General features: G+C 36.0%; 1 protein-coding gene across 18 annotated transcripts in view; it reads left to right on the forward strand.

The window, feature by feature from the left end:
* The window catches only part of CLOCK (clock circadian regulator), a 139,264-nt gene that overhangs the window by 83,415 nt on the left and 35,251 nt on the right, over window positions 1-20,598 (forward strand). For all 18 annotated transcript variants that reach the window (XR_011073925.1, XR_011073926.1, XM_068542908.1 and 15 more), the window contains 8 exons: window positions 1,857-1,946; window positions 8,456-8,576; window positions 12,155-12,268; window positions 12,404-12,522; window positions 14,293-14,375; window positions 14,588-14,694; window positions 16,557-16,704; window positions 17,273-17,348. Coding sequence is in view for 16 of the 18 variants with exons in the window: in XM_068542908.1 (XP_068399009.1) it covers window positions 1,857-1,946; window positions 8,456-8,576; window positions 12,155-12,268; window positions 12,404-12,522; window positions 14,293-14,375; window positions 14,588-14,694; window positions 16,557-16,704; window positions 17,273-17,348 (858 nt within the window). In the remaining 2 variants the exon portion in view is untranslated. The remainder of the gene's footprint in view (window positions 1-1,856; window positions 1,947-8,455; window positions 8,577-12,154; window positions 12,269-12,403; window positions 12,523-14,292; window positions 14,376-14,587; window positions 14,695-16,556; window positions 16,705-17,272; window positions 17,349-20,598) is intronic.

Here is a 20,598-nt window from a genome sequence, read left to right on the forward strand (position 1 = left end):
TAAATTACATACAGGTTATTTTTTTCTTGCCATGGGCCACACATATGCTCGGTGCTGCAGATACAGTATTGGAGGAGTTATACATAGTTCTCACTAGAGATTGTATCCTTTGAGAGAACCCTATACTTAAACAAGAAATTCAGATTTAGTGTGACAACTATTTTGATAGGAGAAGAGGAACTCCTCTTATGGTGTATCTTTTCTGCTGTATATCTTCAACATCTTTTCTATTGCATCTTCTTTTCCTTCAGCCTGCAAATATATTTCAGTTACTTTTTTAAAAAATGACTTCCCTTGATACTTTGTCCCCTCAAAATGTGTCCTTTCATGAACTTCAGAAGGGAAGAAAGAGTGGTTTATAATAGACTTCTGATCATCCACCCATCTCTAAACTCATTGTGATGTGACTCACCTTCCTATTGAAATTACTCTTAAAAGTCACCAAAATTCAGTCCTCATTTTCTCATTCCTTGTCTTATTTGATTCTATGTTATACTGAACCATCCCCCTTCCTCCTCATTCACTTTGTCATTCTTTCCTCCATTGACTTCATCGACAACAGTGTATTCAGTCTTTGTCATTTTCTCTGGTGCTTTTGCTCCTCCTCATTCCCATAAATAGATTATTCCCCAAGGATTTGTCTTTGGCAGTCTCCTCTCTTTTGCAGATCTTATTTCTTCAGCTGCAACTTTGGTGCCTAGGATTCTCAAATGAAAAACTTTGTGATATGTGAATACAGGATTGCTTTATTATTATTATTACTATTTTATAAATTTATTTTTAAAAATTTTTGGCTGAGTTGGGTCTTCATTGCTGCGCACGGGCTTTCTCTAGTTGTGGTGAGCGGGGACTACTCTTCATTGCGGTGCGCGTGTTTCTCATTGCGGTGGCTTCTCTTGTTGCAGAGCATGAGCTCTAGGCACGCAGGCTTCAGAAGTTGTGGCATGTGGGCTCAGTAGTTGTGGCTCACGGGCTCTAGAGCGCAGGCTCAGTAGTTGTAGCGCACGGGCTTAGTTGCTCCGTGGCGTGTGGGATCTTCCCAGACCAGGGCTCGAATCCATGTCCCCTGCATTGGCAGGCAGATTCTTAACCACTGCGCCACCAGGGAAGTCCCAGGATTGCTTTATTATTAAGTATTGTTCCCCTATGCTGACTTCTCTCCTGAACTCTAACATCACATTTCTTAATGCTTGCCTAAGTCCTTTCTTCTCTATTCTTACTGCTGCTAATTTCATTTGGATTCGCCTTAACTTCCCCTACTATTCTGAAGGCCACTGAGATTTTCCCCTTAATTCACTTTTTCCTCTAAATCCATTTTACACACTGCTTCCAGACCGCTCTTGAACAAAGTCCATATGTCTTGCCCTGGTATTCAAGGCCTTTCATGATCTGACCTCAGCCTACTTTTTCAGCTTATTCCCTTTCACTTTATTCCCCATGTATCTCCCTGTGCTTCAGTCTGTACATAATATCTGTCTGTTAATATATCCGAAGGTGGTAATGTGTTCTTTTGTGTGCCAAAGACATATTATTGGTGGCCTATGTGCTTCGGAGATATTAACATCTTCAAATAAGGCCATTGTTGTATAATAACATGATAAAGGTAGAACATTGTTTCTACCTTTTAGAAACCAATCATCCAATAATGGCCATAGAGTGATTTTTTTTTTTTCCAGAAGCATTTTAAAATGCACAAAGATAGGTACTAAGGTATTGTAAAGGGGAAAAGCTAGCATTTTGACAGTGCTCTGGAAATTTCCACAGTTAAGTCCTTTGTCATTTATCTTAGATTTTTATTTCTGTCCTGTGAAATACTTTTTTCTTTTCATTTAACTGACCATTATGTTTAATTTCAGGCTCTTGATGGTTTTTTTTTAGCAATCATGACAGATGGAAGCATAATATATGTGTCTGAGAGTGTAACTTCATTACTTGAACATTTACCAGTAAGTATAAAAATCCTGTGATCTTCTTCTTATTTAATGCCTATTCTAAACGTTCTAAAACACTAAGAAGTGGACCCCTCAGAGCAGTGCTGAACAATGGTTGGAGCGGGGATGAGACCTCTAAATATGTCTCTTGTTTTAGCATGGCTGTATTTTCTCAGGTCAGTCGTAACTCTAATCTATAGTGACTAAATATTCAACTACCACTTTATCTAACCTCTATTCTTCCTGCCCTCTTTATTCTAATGCTGAATTTTCAGTATTAACTTTTTAATCAGCGTGGTGAAGACGTTGCTTAATCACTGAAATTATCTTGAGAATAACTAAATTTCTACTGAGATATTTGTTGCAGCTAAATAATAATTTTCTCAAAAGAATGACTTATAAGAACATACTGAAAATAATAGATACAGAACTTTTGTGCTCTGTGGCTTGAGTTGATAACATTTTAGTGGCCATATTCAATTTGTTATTAATATGATCAAAAGGGTAGATAATTTGAAAAGAATTATAATTTTGATTAGAATGGTGAATACCTGAATTATGTATTTGTTGTTTTACTTAACATATATTTATTGAACATCTGCTCTGCCAGGTGCTATGCTAGGTGCTCTGCTACAATTGACAGTTCTTATGAATTTGAAGTTTTTATTGAATATGTAATGTTCTTATCTAAGATGGTGTTACCCAGAAACTGGGTTCGCCTCTTGGTGGGTGCCAAGCCAATAGACCCAACCAAGCCAAAGATTGGGAGAAGGAAGGATTTATCATAACTCGCAGCAAGTAAGGAGAACACATTGTGGGGGGTGGGGCGGGGGGCCGGATCTTTCCCAAAGCAGAGTCTCCCCAGACAGCAAAATTGGGGAAGTTTTCAGCTAAGGGCACATGCATATTCATGAAGGGGCTTTAGCAGAGGAGAATTCAGCATAGAAGTGGGGCAAAGGTTGACAGAGTCCCAGCTTTACTTGACTGAAGTCAGAAAAGGTCAGCATCATCATTATATCCTCCACTTGGGGTGGGGGGCCTTGGTTCCTACAGAACTCAGATGTATTATTATGTATATCCTTTGAGAAGGAACTAGGACTCTGGTTTATCCCTGCACTATTGTTTGCCTGCCTTTTCTCTCTCCCTGCATTCCTTTGTTCCCTTCAGATCATTAAATACTGAGATCAGGGCAAGCATTGTGGCCAGGCTTAGATTACAAAATGGCTTCTCTTGTGTCAAGAAAGCCATTCCTGGTTCTCTTTCTCCAGGGACCCCCTAACTTATCTGCTTACAGTGGGGCTTGTGGTGTAAATATTTTGAAGTTACTTATAAATTACTCTTAAAATGCCCATCTCTTGAAAATGTATAACAGTACAGAGTCAACTGTTCTATAAGGATCTCTTTCAAGAGATGTTGAAAAGCAGTATCTCCTTCCCTCTGATTACTCTGCTACTTTGTACTTTGTAAAGAGAATGGACTCTATACTTTAAAGGTCAGATTCGAAAAGGGTACTTTGTTTCTGAAAGCCAGGCAGTAAGTAATTTGCTAATTTCTTTGGGTCACACAGAAAATGACTTGGCTTTACTGCTTCTCTAGGGGCTTTCTTTACAAGTAAGCTCAAACAATAGGTGATCAGCCCAACATCTAAAAATTGTTTGGGAATAAACAGTGAGATTATAGCAACATGTAAGTAAACTACTATGGGCAGAGAAAAGGACAGAATTTTCTGGAGGACTCTTTTTTAAAAAATATTTACGTAGTGAAAAAAGCCAGGGAAAGAAATCCTCGATAGGATTAAGATATGACTAAGATAAGATTAAATAGTGGACTCTAATAAATAAAACAAAAGAATGTATATAACAAAACAGAAGCAGGCTCACAGATAAAGAAAACAAACTGGTGGTTACCAGTGGCGAGAAAGATGGGGGGAGGGGCGAGAGAAGGGTATGGGATTACCCCTACTACGTATAAAATAGATCAGCAACAAGAATATATTGTACAGCACAGGGAAATATAGCCATTATTTTGTAATAACTTTAAAGTGTAAATAACTTTTGTAATAACCTTGTAAAAACTTTTGTAGTAACTTTGGAGTGTAATCTATAAAAAAAATTGGATCACTATATTGTGCACCTGAAACTAATAATACTATAAATCAACTATACTTCAATTTAAAAAAATAAGGTTAAGTAACTTGAATAAAGGTATAATTATATGCTTTTAAACCACAGACATTTTTATTGGATTTTCTTTCGGTTATGTATTTATAGAAACTATATAATCTTTAATTTAGTCATAGTCAGGGTATAATTTGCAATGTGGTCAGACTTTTTAAAAGCCTGCTTCTTGGGCACTTTCCCTGGACTTCATTGAGAATTAGATTCCTTTTCTCTGTGTTCTCACGTTACCTTATATGTACTACCGCCGTGACACTTAACAATGAATTGTAATTTTCTGTTTATTTTGATAATAATGGTAGATGTAAGCTTCCTAAGTGCAGGGACTTCATCTCTGTATCCACGTGTGCTGGCTGATTTCTCAGAGAGGCACTTAGGAATTATTGATTGAGTATAAGAAAGTGAGTAGATTATTTGATTGAGATGTTTTAAAAACTCCTTCCTAATGGCACGCTGGTGTTGGATCTTTAGTGAGGGAATATTTAATTGCATTTTGAAATAACATGTCTACCACAGATCTAGTTGGGATCCAAGTGTTTGATCATTAACATTCTCCCCTCAGTGAGAAACCTCGTCACCATTCCCTCCTGGATTTTTTTTTTAAACTTTTAATTTTAGAACTATTTGTAGATTTATAGAAAAACCGAGAAGATAGTACAGAGAGTTCCCATAGGTCCCCTACCCAGTTTTCTCTGTTGGTAACATCTTCTGGATCTTTTTGATTGTTGTGCCAGCCAAAGCGTGTAGCAGGTGAACGTGTGGGCAGAGGAGGTCGCTGCTGATCCAGCAGACCCGTTTCGTTCCGTGCGGAGTTCATAGTAGCCTTTATTAAAACAGTTTTTTTTTTTTTTTTTTTACCGCTCTCCAGTTACGGTGGATACTTTCCTTCGCATCACTGACAATGTTGTATGTTATTTGAAGGTTTGAAAACAAAAACACAAGTGTGTTTTGAGAAAATGAAGTAATACTTGTTTAGGATCAAACACAGTAAGGAAAAAAGTATGTGATTTTCTGTTTTGGCTTGCCATTAATAATTAAACTGTAACAGATGCTAAACAAAAGGTTTAAAACAATGGTGTGCCTTTCTTTGTATTTGAACATGCATACCTTTTGGTCTAAAATAGAATTTTGGCTCTTGCCCAGAGGCGGAGAAACATTAGCAAATCTCTAAATATAGGCTTTAGTGTTTATAATTCAGTTCTGTTGAGAAATTAAAATTTGCCATCTTAATCAGTGGTCAATGTGACTTAACATTTTTTAATTTAAATTTGACTGTAAAATTGCAAGACTGATTCTATAGGTCCTGCAAAAAATTTTTTCTTAACTTTGTCATGTCATACTTATGAAATTAATTTAGGTACATTTTAACCTATTTGTGGCTAATAATCAGGAAAGGAAATTTATGAATTTTTTTTTTTTCCTGGTGTGGCTTTCTACAACAAAATTATGGGGTCATACCACCTCCATGCCGGAAGGGATTTTAGACATCCTTAGCCCAGCCCCTTTATGTTTGTTAGAAGCATACATGAAACCCAGAGAAATTGGACTTAATTGTACAATTTAGTGGAAGTGCCAAGACATGAAGTTGGGTCTCTTTACCAGGAACTTAAAATTTGTAAAATTTTAAAATTTAAGATTGTTTTCCTCATACTTGCTTAAATGTGTTCCTGAGAAGAGAGTATATTAAATTTGTTACCATGTAATATAGAGAGGAAGATTCACCATGTTACAGCCTAACAGAGTCCAGGACTAAAAGTGCCACTATTAAGATACTGTATGAGCGTTTCATTTTCTACTCTTCTTAACTTGGTAATTTTGAACTATAAACACAAGAATGTGCTGAGAAAGTCAGTACCATCTTTGGTGTAAATGCAGTATGCAGAAATAACAATTTAGAATTTTTTTCAATAGTTATATGATTATTGGCGAATAAATATTTTTAATAAGAAAACAAATATTTGAAATAAGCAAATAAAGCTTACTTGATAGGACCAGAATCTCTGTTCCTTATGCCTGTGCATAAGGAACATAGTTGTTTAAAAATATGTTATATCCAACATATACCTGACATTTTTTTGGAGGAGCTTTCAGTCCCTTTTGAGCAGCTACTCTCTATAGCAGTTATTTGTCAGTTTTCTCACTGAGGAAAAGATAATTGATGATAGTTAATAATGTCCACTGAATGGTTGTATTGACCTAATGTAAAGAAAACAGCCTGTTGATTTATATCATATGGCAATCAGCAGGATTTACATTTCTTCTTCATGAAAATAATTGAGGGAGACAGAAGGATCCAGATAGCTGTCACTTCCTTCTCTTCCCTTTGAATTGTGCTTGGGAACTGAGTGGATGGTATGGCAACATCAAGTATGATCAACTTCATTTAGAGATTGGAAGTGTAATGGTTAATGGAAAATCACACATCAGTTAGTTGCCTGCTAAGTCTGATACTTCAGTTTATCAAGTGTCTGGGGAAGCAGAATGGTGGAGAAGTAGTGCTTGTGATTATACCACTCTGTATACTAGATAGTCATGTTATTTTCTCTATGCATGTGAGACAGCCTATAGATTTATAGATAAAAAAGCAAGGGTGACAAAGGTCAGATCATAATTTACTGAAATAGTGGAAGAAATGTCAGTAAAAGTAAATAATTGTAGGAAACTGTAATCATCTCCAAAATGAGTTTTAGTTCTACAAATAGGTATCTTATTTTTCTGTCAAGACTATTTTTTACATTAATGTCAATGCCTATATTTTAATACTTTATTTTATGAATAAAAGGCAATTTTTTAGCCTTTTTTGTTGTTCATGCCTTAATTTTTTCTTTATTCCTTCTGTTCTAGAGACTTTTCAGACATTCAGAAAAATTCCTTGTTAAAATGCAGATATATTTTTGGTGTGGTTACCCCTTAAGGCTTATCAAGTAACTCCTTAATTCAAAATAATTTACTGCACTAATAACCGTTATGTGCAAAGCTCAGTGTTATTGTGTCTTGATTTGAAGGATAGGAGATAAAGGTGTAAGAAATAGGGCCCTTTAATTCACCCACAGAGCGGTAGGACATAGAGATTAAAATATAATTAAATATTTTTGATGGGAAATGAAGGATATGAGTAGTAATTACTAAAGGAACTCTATTATTTTTACTGTGGATTATGCAGTTAAGGGACATATTTTTGAAGGAAATAATTTGAACTGGTCTTTGCAAGATGGAAGGGTACAAACATGTGGTGAGAGAGGGGAAAGATACTCCACTTCATGAGGTGGACCTTGAAGGCTAGAGAAGATACAGAAGGAAGAGTGTAAATGTATGGCTTGTACAAGAGTGGTAAACACCCCTTTTCCCACCTCTTATCCCCAGTGGCTGTTTTTTGTTACTGTTTGAAGTTTTTTTTGTTTTGTTTTTAACAATCTTTACAGTGTTTGAAATACAAACAAAAGTGAAATTTCTTAGTGGAACCCTTAGCCCGCTTTCACAACTCCTTTTCACTTCACTTGCCCTCCATGCCTACCTCCAGAGTCACCACTTCAGTAACCCCAGGATTCCACAGGGCAGTTTGAAAATGTAGAGAAGCCAGGTAGACTGCATGGGATTTGGCAGGAAATGTGAAGTCACTAAAGTTTTGTTGTCGATGGTTCTTACGAACGGGCACTGTCCTATTCACTTTTGATTCCACAGCCATGGCGCATTGTAGGCCACCTGATGCTTGTCAAATTACTGTTGATTAAAGCCGTATTTTAGCAAGGATTATAATGCTCAACACATAACTTGCCTTTTTTGGGGAAGAGAGTGGTTATCTTAAAGCATGGCTTTTTGACAGTGGGATACAGGGTAGATGGCTGGAAAAGATGAAATAAAAAAGAAAGGACACATTGGACAACTGAAATGACACCAAAGTCAAGTCTCCTCTTCATGTAGCCTGTGGCCACTCCTGTGGCCCTTTATTGTAGTGTACACCACCATAACTTACCAGAGTTTGGGATGTATGGTAAGGCTACATCTGGTAGCCTAAGATTCTTCTAATCAACTTTCTTAGTCCTGTTATATTTTACATGTTCAAATTTGAAACTCACCTTTGCAAATAACTTATCAGACTTTCAAAGGTCATATTGATCATGAATCTGATGACACTAGTCTCAGAGGCAATGAGGTCATGTTAACCTCTTTCACCTTCTCAGTCTTGTTTTTTGAGTTGTGCTCTGTAACGTGACATTTGTCAGTTTTTACAGATCATTAAACATTAACCATATGCTCATCTGATGTTTTAAGAGTGATTATGTACTTTTAAAATAAATGTCTCTTGAATCACTATAATTATTTAATTTTTAAAAATTTCTTTTTCAGTCAGATCTTGTGGATCAAAGTATATTTAATTTTATCCCAGAGGGGGAACATTCAGAAGTTTATAAAATACTCTCTACGCATCTGCTGGAAAGTGATTCATTAACCCCTGAATATTTAAAATGTAAGTAGTAGTTCTTAAGCAAAAAGTTAAACAGATTTGGTTGCGTTATCCTTTACTTTTGTAATTTTGTGACAAACCCAGGTATGTTTAACCAAATTAACACATGGCATCGTTCCAAATGCCTTATTAGATCCTTTTTAAATATTAACATATGATGGAATTATGACCATATTAGAAGTCTGAACTCTTCCAGAATACATTGAAATCTCATCTTTTTGTTATGATATGCCATAAAACTGTATTTTACACAAAAATGGAACTTGCAGTATATTCTTTTTAATTTTTATATAAAATCTTACTGTGTTTAATGAGAGAAAATGAAACATTCTCATTTTCACCATCACTAACCAACTGAACACTGAAACTATGGGGCAAGACTTCTATATTTAAAAAAATTATTTAATAAAGGAAATTGTTTGCTTTATTAATTAAACAGAATTAAACAGTAATTTATTGGATATGTCTAGTGTGCCAGACATTTGTGTGCTATATCATAAAAGTGCCAAGAATAGGGAAAAATAGTCCCTGCCTTTAATAAGTATAAAATACCATGGTATAATCTGACTTTTCTCCTAGATTCACTGGACAAATTAATTTGACCAGAATACCTCATTTTCTTGCATAAATTATCCTGTGTAAAATCTGAAATCATTACAGCACTACATTTGGCCATTAGTGATTAGATGTCTTCTACTTTTTCCATGATTTTTAAGTTTTGACTTTCCCGGTAATACTGACATTAATCATTTTAAAGGTTCTTTATATTTTGAATCTTCAAATTCTGTAGAACACTAACCGTTCAAGAATTGAGATACACATACACACACAGACACACACACACACGTGTAAATATGTGTGAACATACATCTTTGATAAGATAGCCTGTCAGAAGGAGTTGAGAAGAAGAAAAACCGGAGACCAGGAGAATCCATTTGAAGCCTATTTATAATTGTTTAAAAATCAAGTTCCTATGACATTGACCAAAGGACTAGTCTTTCACCTAGGAGAAAGATTTGGGTTGGATATAATGATGTAGAGGCCAGTTATAGGCCTGTAAACTGTATTTGAAGCCATGGATTGAATGACATTGCTTGAGGTAAATATATAGAATAAGGAGAGAAAAATTAGAAAGATGGAACCCTGGGCCATGGCGAGAGGTGGACAGAAGAGGAGTCTGCTTTAGAGACCTTCACAAGGGCAACATTGTCTGGAGAACTGGACGAAAGCCTTTGGCAGAAATACAGACCTTAGGCTTCTGTATCAGGCAAGAATATTTTTTTTAAAAAAATTAATTAGTTAATTTGTTTATTTATTTTTGGCTGCGTTGGGTCTTCGTTGCTGCTCACGGGCTTCCTCTAGTTGCGGTGAGCGGGGGGCTACCCTTCATTGCGGTGTGCGGGCTTCTCATCGTGGTGGCTTCTCTTGTTGCGGAGCACAGGCTCTAGGCGCATGGGCTCAGTAGTTGTGGCACGTGAGCTCAGTAGTTGTGGCTTGCGGACACTAGAGCAGAGGCTCAGTAGTTGTGGCGCACGGGCTTAGTTGCTCCGAGACATGTGGGATCTTCCCGGACCAGGGCTCGAACCTATGTCCCCTGCATTGGCAGGCGGATTCTTAACCACTGTGCCACCAGGAAAGTCCCCAAAAATACTTTTTAATAGAGAAAAGCCTTAATTAAATGACTTGCAGACCTCCTGCTTAAAGAACTGATATACAAAAAAAGTTATTTCTTTTTTTGTATATGAAAAGGATGTTTCATGTCAAAGGAGTAAACGAGATGTAAAACAGAGGGTAAATTGCTTGGAAACTTCAGGATTCTGTAAATATGCCATTTGGGTCATAATGAAGGTGAGGTAGTACAGGTGATGTGATCTGTGTCTAGAGAAGGAAACAGGGCCTAATGTTTCATCCTAAACAGTTTGGTTTTTATTTTTTAACGTAGTGAGAAGCCAGTGCAAGGGGATTTGGGTGGTTTTGTGGTCTGAAAAGGAAGTCTCTCAGGTGGAAAATTTTGAAAAATAACAAGAGTGGAGATTAAAAGGATAGCAGTAGAAGTAAGGATGGAGAGGAAAGCATACATTCGATTGTTGAGTGCATAAACTCAGTAGGACTTGATGTTAGGCACAGGTGTCCAAACAGCTAGGGATCATCAGTGGGGAAGGTTTTAGGAAGAGTGTAGTTAGAGTTTGAACCTGTTGAGTTTGATGATAAACCCATTCATGATAATAACAGAAGAGTATGTGTTTGATGCTGTGAGTGAAGAGAGGTGTTATTACTCCTTGAGTGCTGAAATAATAATAATGAAAGTGATGTTAGTCTTAGAGTAACAGGCAAGGGTGAATCTGAGTGGGAAGAGTGTGGAGGCATGGAGAATCCATTTTTGCAGTTAACCTAGATGCAGGGTAATTTACATCTGTACCAAGTTGGTGGTACTGGATGCTCATTTGGAAAAAATGACTCATGAGAGCTTCCTTGGTGAAATGAACAGCACATCCTGTGACAGATTAGTTTGGGAACTGGTGATAGGACGAGAAGAGACCAAATTGATATGATTTCTAACTAAGGAGATAAGCATACATACATAGGATGAAGGGGAAGGACAGCTGGCTTAGGAAGAAAGGGGGATAAATTCACTTTCAAATATTTTGAGTTTCAGTTACTGATGGGACAATCAGGTAGAGATGTTCTGAAATCAAATAGTGATATGAGACTTGGTCTTATATAAAATGTTAGAGTTGGGGAGAGAGATTTAGGAGTAAATAAGTTTGTCAATGCTGGTAAGTTTGTAAAGGATAATAGATTACAATCAAAAGAACTTTTGTGATGCCCACAGTTTGAAGACTGATTAGCAGAAGAGGTAGAAATAGTCAGTAAGGTAGGAAGGTAAGTTTCATACTATGGGAATGAAAATATGTGAATTTTAAGAAGAGGTAGAAACAATGAGGAAAGACCATTGAGCTTAATACAGACGTGGGTGATTTTTAGAAGAGCAGTTTCTATAGAGGTGTGAGGGCAAAAGCCACAATGCATAAAGTTAAGGGAGGTGAACATATGGAAACTAGAGCACATAATGAAAAGGAAGGAGATCTGTGTTACTAAAAAGAGTAGCATGAAAAACTCTTTATATGTTTGAGATGGAAAGACCTGAACAAATTTAAAAGTAGAAAGTAAGGACCCAAAAAAGAACATGTGTGGATGTTAAAGAAATAAATACCGTGGTGTGGCCCTGGTCCTAGAGAAGGAAGAGAGGAAAGACTGTTCAAGGTAGAGATAGAAGTATTAGCTTTGGAATAGGAAGCAAAACCTTTCTTTGAAATTAGAGTGAAGAATGAGAAGGAAGGACAAATAAAAATGGAGGAACATGGAGTGGCTTGTATCAGAAGATCTGTTTTCTTTATTAAGGACAAGGTGAGATCATCTAAAGAAACTCTGCTTTTATGGACTAAACAAAATGTCATTGAGGACCTCTGTTGGAGGAAATAATGATTGTAGACTTATACAACTGTTATAATCTTACTTTGTGTGATATATCATTCATTATGATAAATCACAAATATGTCATATTTTTTCTCTTATTTCAGCAAAAAATCAGTTAGAATTTTGTTGTCATATGCTTCGAGGAACAATAGACCCAAAGGAGCCATCTACTTATGAATATGTGAAATTTATAGGAAATTTCAAATCTTTAAACAGTGGTAAGTTAAAATGCTTCTTTTGCAATGTAATTTCACTTGGTATTCTTTTAAGCTCTTAAGGACAGATGTTTGAATATCAGTAAAAACTAGATTTTACTGGAGTAACTGTTGATACTTATTTCCTTATTGTTTTAGTATCCACTTCAGCACACAATGGTTTTGAAGGAACAATACAACGCACACACAGGCCTTCTTATGAAGATAGAGTTTGTTTTGTAGCTACTGTCAGATTAGCTACACCTCAGTTCATCAAGGTATGTTTCTAATTTTATTTCGCAAAGGGGTTTTCACTTTATATTATGAGAATTGTCTGTGTAATTTTTTTGTTGTTTCCAGATACTTCCTGTACGCATTGAAGTGGTAGTGGCCATGAGACATTAAATATACAGGATCATGATATTTTTGAAGCAAATAATGAGTTACCAAGGCACTCATTAAATTATATAACTAATTTTTAAATGTATACACTTTGTAGTTAACCAGTGGTTATGTATCACCATTGTCCTGCTTTTGTGCAAAATTTTAAGATGCTTTTTTTGTATGGTTCACAACTACATTAAAGGGGAAAAGCCAAAAATCTAGGTAGATTTAAAAGATTGGTTTTGAAATTTTCTTTTGAAATACACAAGTGGCTTTTTACTGCCTTTCATGTACCTTTTCAGTTTTGAAATTCAGTTAAATAATTTATTTTTATATCCTGGGCCCAGGAAGCAGATGATTAGTAGGGAAGTGGGAAAATCAAAGAATTCAATCACTGGAAAGTGGCTGGAAATAAGCCAGGCTAAGATTTTAAATTTAGGGAAACACCATATTATAGGACAAAGTACTGAATTAGCAGTTAGAGGATCTTGAACCAGTCTCGCTCTGCTTGTTTTGATCTTAATAGCAGTGGCTAAAATGTTTATTGAGTGCTTACCACATGCTGTATACTTTACATGCGTTATCTCATTTAATTCTTAAAAATGCTGGTATGATCACCATTTTATATCTAAGGAAACTGTGGCCTTAGGGAAAGTTAAGTTACTTGCCCAAAGTCACAGCTATTAAGCAGTAGAACTGAGATTGATTCTAATTCTTTTTCTCTCAAAGCCCAAACTCCTAATCACTGCACTGTGCTACAGAAGGTTATTCAAGGACACAGAGGCAGGTTGGAATACATTGTTGAGTATGACTAGAGTCTAGGGTTACTGTGTGTGGAGGAGCGGATACGGATGGTGAGAGATGATGTTAGAAAAGTAAGCAGATGCCGGCAATGATATGTGCTTCTTTCTTTGTTGTTTGTTTCTCCTTGCTGAAGAGTGTAGATTTTATCCTGATGGAATGAGCAACCATTAAGGTTTTTAAGCAGGGAAGTTATACAATCATATTTGAGTATTTATAAGGTAATTGTGGCCAGAATAGAAGATGAGTTGAAGGACAGGGAGACTTGTTTGGGGAGACACTTTGGCAATAGTGTGAGCCAATGATGGCAAGGGTCTAGAGTCTAAACTACGACCCTGAAGATGGATGGGCTCGAACAGATTTCTTAAAAACTTAGAAGGTGAAATTGAAAGGATTTAGTAGTGGCCATTTAGATGGTGAATGGTGAAAATGAGTGTATTGTGACTATCAGATTTCTAGACTTAATGGCGTAACACAGGTATGCCTCTGTTAATGAGATGGAACATTGTGTAACTGGGTATGAGGAGTAAAGCAGTTAGTTTATTTTAGGACACGTTGAGTTTGTGATGTGCAGGAACATCCAGACGGAAATACAGAGCTCTAATTCAGGAGAGAGATCTGAATTCAGAATTAGGGTTTATAGGCATGTGAGTGAGTAGAGAAATGTGTCGAGTGAGAAGTACTCCTCCAGAAGCCTGCATCTATTTATTGCCATATTCCTTGGTACTAGAAAATAAAAATGTATTTAAAAAAATGTTTAGGGAAAAGTTAGCTAAGAATGACTTTTACAGCTAACAATGTTTGGGACTGTGCTAAGGACACAGAAAAGTATTTCTAAATTTTAATTATTAATTTATTTGTAGGAAATGTGCACTGTTGAAGAACCTAATGAAGAGTTTACATCTAGACATAGTTTAGAATGGAAGTTTCTATTTCTAGATCACAGGTAACTCCCATTTTTCAATTCTATAAAAAGATAATAATCATATTATAATTCTTGAAATTAACGGATTTCAAGGACAAACTTTTTCTCATCAGGACGCTCAAACTCATTATCCATTATTTAAAAAATAAAGGTTCCTCCCAAAATTGATTTCTAGTTGAGTATTTTTTGTTATGGAAAAATTCATAATATTGGTTGTTTTATATGTAATTTAGGGCACCACCCATAATAGGATATTTGCCATTTGAAGTTCTGGGAACATCAGGCTATGATTACTATCATGTGGATGACCTAGAAAATTTGGCAAAATGTCATGAGCACTGTAAGTAGATTTTAATATTTCTGGTGATAATTTTTAATCTGTAAGTAACTATCATGTTAATAGAAGGTGGTGAAATACCAACTTAGAACCATTTTTCTATTTTTGAAATATATTGGAAATTTTTTCTTTGTATATATAACTAATTCCAATAGGAATCCTAGATCAAGTCTAAATTAAACTTCTTCCTATTTTACATATTTCAGTCTATAATAGTAAGTACAGTTTTATAATATGGCATCTAATAAACCTTGTTTTGAAGTGTATAAGCTCTACATCTAGAGTAAGAGAAGTAGATTCATTTGAAAATTGTAATAGTGTGTCAAAATATTAGAACACTATTTCATAAATTTTGATATCCAGGCCCAGGAGGTAGGGACACATTTATAGAATCTCTTTTAGAAAACTCATAGTGAAAGAGGGAAGAGATACAGGAACATATGCATATGTATAACTGTTTCACTTTGTTATAAAGCAGAAACTAACACACCATTGTAAAGCAATTATACTCTGATAAAGATGTTAAAAAAAAAAAAAAAAGAAAACTCATAGTGAGTGCTTCATTAATGTTACCTGCCATTGTTATATTAGCAGAAGGAACATTATCATCGCATTTTTTGCCCTGTTCTAAACAATTTGCGTACATTATTCTCTATTATTCATCATCACAGTTGTAGAAAGTAGGTACTATTATTATCTCCACAAGTGAACTGAGATGCAGAAAGGCTAACTAATTTACTTACAAGCCCATAACTCATTGGTGGCAGAGACAGGATTAGAGTCTAGCCCTACCCCTTTACCACGTGCTAGTCATTCCTTGTTTCAGAAGTTTGTTTTTAATAGGTTTTATTTGCTTCTCTGATCCTCCTCCCCAAATACTTCCCTCTTGACTGTCCTCTAAATTAGATATTTAAGATACTTTCATAATTTCTTAGGCTGGTCTCATAAACCTCTCTCTATGAAAATAAAGCATGTTATATAATATCATCAGCTATATGGAAGATTTTCAGAGTAAAGTCACTTCACAAAAGAAACATTCCTCACTTCAAGTGATAATGGGCACTAAGCTCCATGATGTATTAAAAATATCTGACACCTCTATTAGCTAGGTGGGTAATATTGGACAAGCAGTTTCAAGTATGTAGAACTTGGTTTCCTCATTAATAGAGCAAGCGATTCCTGTCCAGCATTTCCTAAGGTTTGTTGCATGAATGCCAGTCTATTAAAAATGAATTTTATGGTCAAGGAAAACTAGGTAACAGCTTATAATCAATCCCCATCTTCCCACCACCAGAATCTTGACGTATATTAGCATACTCAAGGCTTTGAGAAGACCTATTTAACAAATTTTCCCAAGTTAATTTAACCACAAAACCCATTTTTTGCTTAATATCATTAAAAGGCTTCCGAACTTACAATCTACAGAGAATGTTTTGGGAAATACTGTATTGTCAGTTACTTTAAATGATTAAGTTTTTCTGATTTTGGTTAGTTAAGGTTTAGAATTAAATGCCTCAAAGATGCTGTACTTGTGGGGGCCGGGAGGGTGGGTGGAGCTCAGGTGTGATTACTTATTGCTGTTGCCCTCAGTATGTCTTAGCAGGAGAAAGTCAGTATGTGAATAATTTATTCTTGAGTATTTGGAAATTTGTTGTATGTGAAAAGTATCTAAGATCAGCTGTAAATTGGGCACTGTGGAAGATATGCTAATTGCTATCTCTACAGAATAGCATTTTCTTATAATTGATGTACTATATGTTATTGAAAAGCCAGAAGAAGAATTATATAGAGAGATATAAATGTGGGTGATACCTTTGGCTAAAAATCTAATAATATGAATCAAAACATATTTATTTTCTTCTTAGTAATGCAATACGGGAAAGGCAAATCATGTTACTATAGGTTCCTGACCAAAGGACAACAGTGGATTTGGCTTCAAACTCATTATTATATCACTTATCATCAGTGGAATTCAAGGCCAGAGTTCATTGTTTGTACTCACACCGTAGTAAGGTAATAATTCTTTTTACAGAATTTCTGAATATAGAAACATCCATAATGATTCTGGAATGTAATTTTATGTATAACTTATTAATGAAGTACAAAGTGATTTTTTCACCATTTTTGATATATATTTCAATTTATTATTACATTTACTTATAGGCATTATATAGAAAGAAATACAGTACAGATATATAGAGATATATAATTCTTGACATAAATTTTATGGTTTAGAGCAGATGTTGTAACTGTCTTTTATATACCACAGTCAGTCATGTAAAAGGAGAACTGGAGTAGATAAAGCATACTCGTCCTTTGTTTAATTCCTCTTAATTTAAGTTCTGTGTGGTTATGGATCATTTACAGTAGCACATAAAACTTTTGAGATATGTAGAAAAATGGAATTTGAATTAAGATATACACTGCATCTATATATGTTTTAGGTTTTTGTGGTGCATAGAAAAGAGTCTGGAATTTGTGATGAACAAGTAAGACACATAACAAACACTGAATGGGTGCACCTCTGCAGTATTTTAAATGAATGATCAAACAGTGAAATTCTATTTTTTACCATTTGTAGTTATGCAGAAGTTAGGGCCGAAAGACGACGAGAACTTGGCATTGAAGAGTCTCTTCCGGAGACAGCTGCTGACAAAGTATGTTATCCTACAGTTTTTAAAAATTATTTTTATTTCTTCCCAGTGAAAGACAAGACTCAATAATTTACAGGAAAATTGTTTTTCAAATATTTCATTTCCTTACTTGTGACAGGGTTATAACTATACTTTACTATTTATTTTTATATTAAATTTAATATCTTACAACCTTGTGTGCTTCTAAAAAAGACAACCTTGTGTGCTTCTAAAAAAGATTTGAAGGGCTGCTATTTAGTGATAATTGTATGAGAGACATGTATGATCTCAGATTTAAACTAACATTTGTTACAATGTGCTAGGCTCTGGCTTGGTTTTTATATAAATTACAAAATGTCATTTATTTCTCAGACATCCTTATCTGGGTAGGTGATATCCCCACTTTGAAAATATTAAAACTGAGCTTAAAGACTCATGGCTGGCAAGTTACAGTCAGATTTTGAACTCTGGTTTCTCTTTTCATTGTATCAGGTAGGAGTGTAGTATATTAGCTACCTACTGCTGTGTAACGGAACTTAATGATGTAAAATAACACACAGATATTATCTGATAGTTTCTGTGAGTCAAGAATCCAGACACAGTTTAGTTGGGCCCTCTGCTTCAGAATTGGTCATGAGGCACAACGTTTCAGCACAGGGTCTCTCACAAGTCTGTAATCAAGGCGTCGCTGGGGGCCACAGTCATCTCAAGGTTCAACCTAGGCAGAATCTGTTTCCAAGCTCACTTAGTGGTTGTTGGAAGGATTGGGTTCCTAATGGGCAGTTAGACTGAGGGCCTTGGTGCCTTGCTGGCTGATGGCCAGAGGCAATCCTCAGTTCCTTTCCAGGTGACCCTTTCTATCTGAACAAGTATGCAAGAAGATCTAGGGAGAGAAAAATCCAGCAAGATTAAAGTCAGTCTTTTGTAACCTAATCACAGAAGTGATATCCCATCACTTTTGTCTGTTCTGTTCATTAGAAGTAAGTCACTAGATCCAGCCTACAGTAAAGGGGAGGGATTATTCAACGTTATGAATACCTGAAGGTAGGAATCATTATGAGCCATATCAGAGGTTGCCTACAACAAGTATTTTTGACCTGTAGAAAAATAAGTGGAATGAAAAGGTCAAAAATGTATATTAAAAAATGAGTTAAAATAGGCAGCATGCCAGGGGACAGAATGGGAGGATGTCATTCAGTCATTCAACAAACCTTATTAAGTACCTTCCATGCACAGTGAAGAAAACCATCAATGAAATGAAAAGGAAATCTACTGAATGGGAGAAGATATTTGAGGTGATAATCCAATAAGGGGTTAATATCCGAAATATATAGAGAACTCATAGGACTCAGTAACAAAAAAGAAGTCCGATTAAAAAATGGGCAGACAACCTGAATAGATATTTTCCCACCAGACACATGAAAAGATGCTCAACACCTTTCTAATCATCTAATCATCAGGGAAATGCAAATCAAAACCACAGTAAGGTATCACCTCCTACCTGTCAAAATGGCTGTTATCAAAAAGACAACAAACAAAAAGTGTTGGCGAGGATGTGGAGAAAAGAGAGCCCTCATGTGCTGTTGGTGGGATTGTAAGTTGGTATAGCCACTGTGGAAAACAGTATGGAGGTTCCTCAAAAAATTAAAAATAGGACGACCTATCAGTTTCACTTCTGAGTATTTACCTGGAAAAAACAAAAACAGTCGAAAAGATTTATGCACCCATGTTCATGGCAGGATTATTTACAATAACCAAGATACAGAAGCAACCTAAGTAAAGATGTGGTACATATATACAGTGGAATACTTTGCAGCTGTAAAAAATGAAATCTTGCTATTTGCAGCAATACGGATGGATCTTGAGGGCATTATGCTAAGTGAAGTAAGTCAGAGAAAGACAACTGATCTCACTTATACGTAGAATTTAAAAAACAAAACAAATGAACAAACAAAACAGACCCATAGATACAGAGAACAAACTGGTGGTTTCCAGAGTGAGGCGGGGTGTGGTGTGGGCTGGGGCAAAATAGGTGAATGGGATTAAGAGGTACAGACTTCCGGTTGTAAAATAAGTAAGTCATGTAGGAATATGGTTAATAAAACTGTAGTAACTTTGTATGGGGACAGATGGATACCAGACTTACCATGATATTCATATTTAAATGTTGAATCGCTATGTTGTACGCCTGAAACTAACAATATTGTGCATCAACCATACTTCAGTTAAAAAAGAAGAGTGCCTTCCCTGTGCCAGGAAGTACTGGACATCGCTCTAGCTGCTGAGAATATGGCTGCTGCTCTCATGGGTCCCACATGAAAGAATTTTTCCAAAGAGGCTCTGTCTGCTTAGGGGAGGAAGATCCAGCATGTTTTTAGTGACAGAAATTTTCTGAGGGAAGTGCTTAAATCTAGGGTTCCTTGAAATAAGGACTATCATAGAAACCAAAGTAATACATATGGAGATTGTTCTCTTTACTTCTTTTTTTCCCCTCATGCCCATGTCCAGTCCTAGGAAATTCAGCTAGCCCTACTTCCAAAATATACTCCGACTATGTCTACTTTCTCCCCACACTAATGTTACCACCATGATGCTCCTGAGTTTAGGGAAGAGGTCCACTTGAGATATATTTTTCAGAAACGTCCATGTGTGGATGGTTTTAGTCAGGAATCTAAATGTGATCACCAAGGGAATGAGTGTAGAGGGAAGATGACCAGGCACTAAGCACTGGGGCACTCCAACATTAAGACGTGAAGGGGTCAAGGAAGAACCAATCACAGGAGACCAAGGAGAAATATCCACTGAGGTAGGAATAAAACCAGGAAACTAAGTTGTCCTAAAAGCCAAGAAAAGAAAGCGAGCGTGTCAGTGAGGAATGAACAGTCAGCTTTGTCAGGTTCTGCTGAAATAAGTTAAATTAGATGAGTACTGAGAATTGAGCATTCAGTTCAGTAACATGTATTCATTGATCAGTAAGAACAGACCAGGTGGAATAGTAATATGAGGGAAAGCTTGATTAGAGTGGGTTTAGAAGAGAATTTTCTGAGACAAGGGGAATTAGAGATGGTGAGTAAGGAAGGGTTTTACTACAAAGAGGAGAGAGATCTGGCAATAATAGGAAGAACTGGGCTAAGAAGAAGCTTTTGCTTTTTAAAGTGGGAGAAATAATAGCATGTTTGTATACGGACGAGAATGGTCTGAAGGAGAGAGAAAAATTGGTGATAGGAGAGAGAGTGGTAGAAATGCTAGAGCAGTGTTCTTGAGTAGGTGAAAG

Source organism: Eschrichtius robustus, chromosome 4 (genome assembly GCF_028021215.1).
Source record: "Eschrichtius robustus isolate mEscRob2 chromosome 4, mEscRob2.pri, whole genome shotgun sequence".
In the NCBI taxonomy this organism is placed as follows: Eukaryota; Metazoa; Chordata; class Mammalia; order Artiodactyla; family Eschrichtiidae; genus Eschrichtius; species Eschrichtius robustus.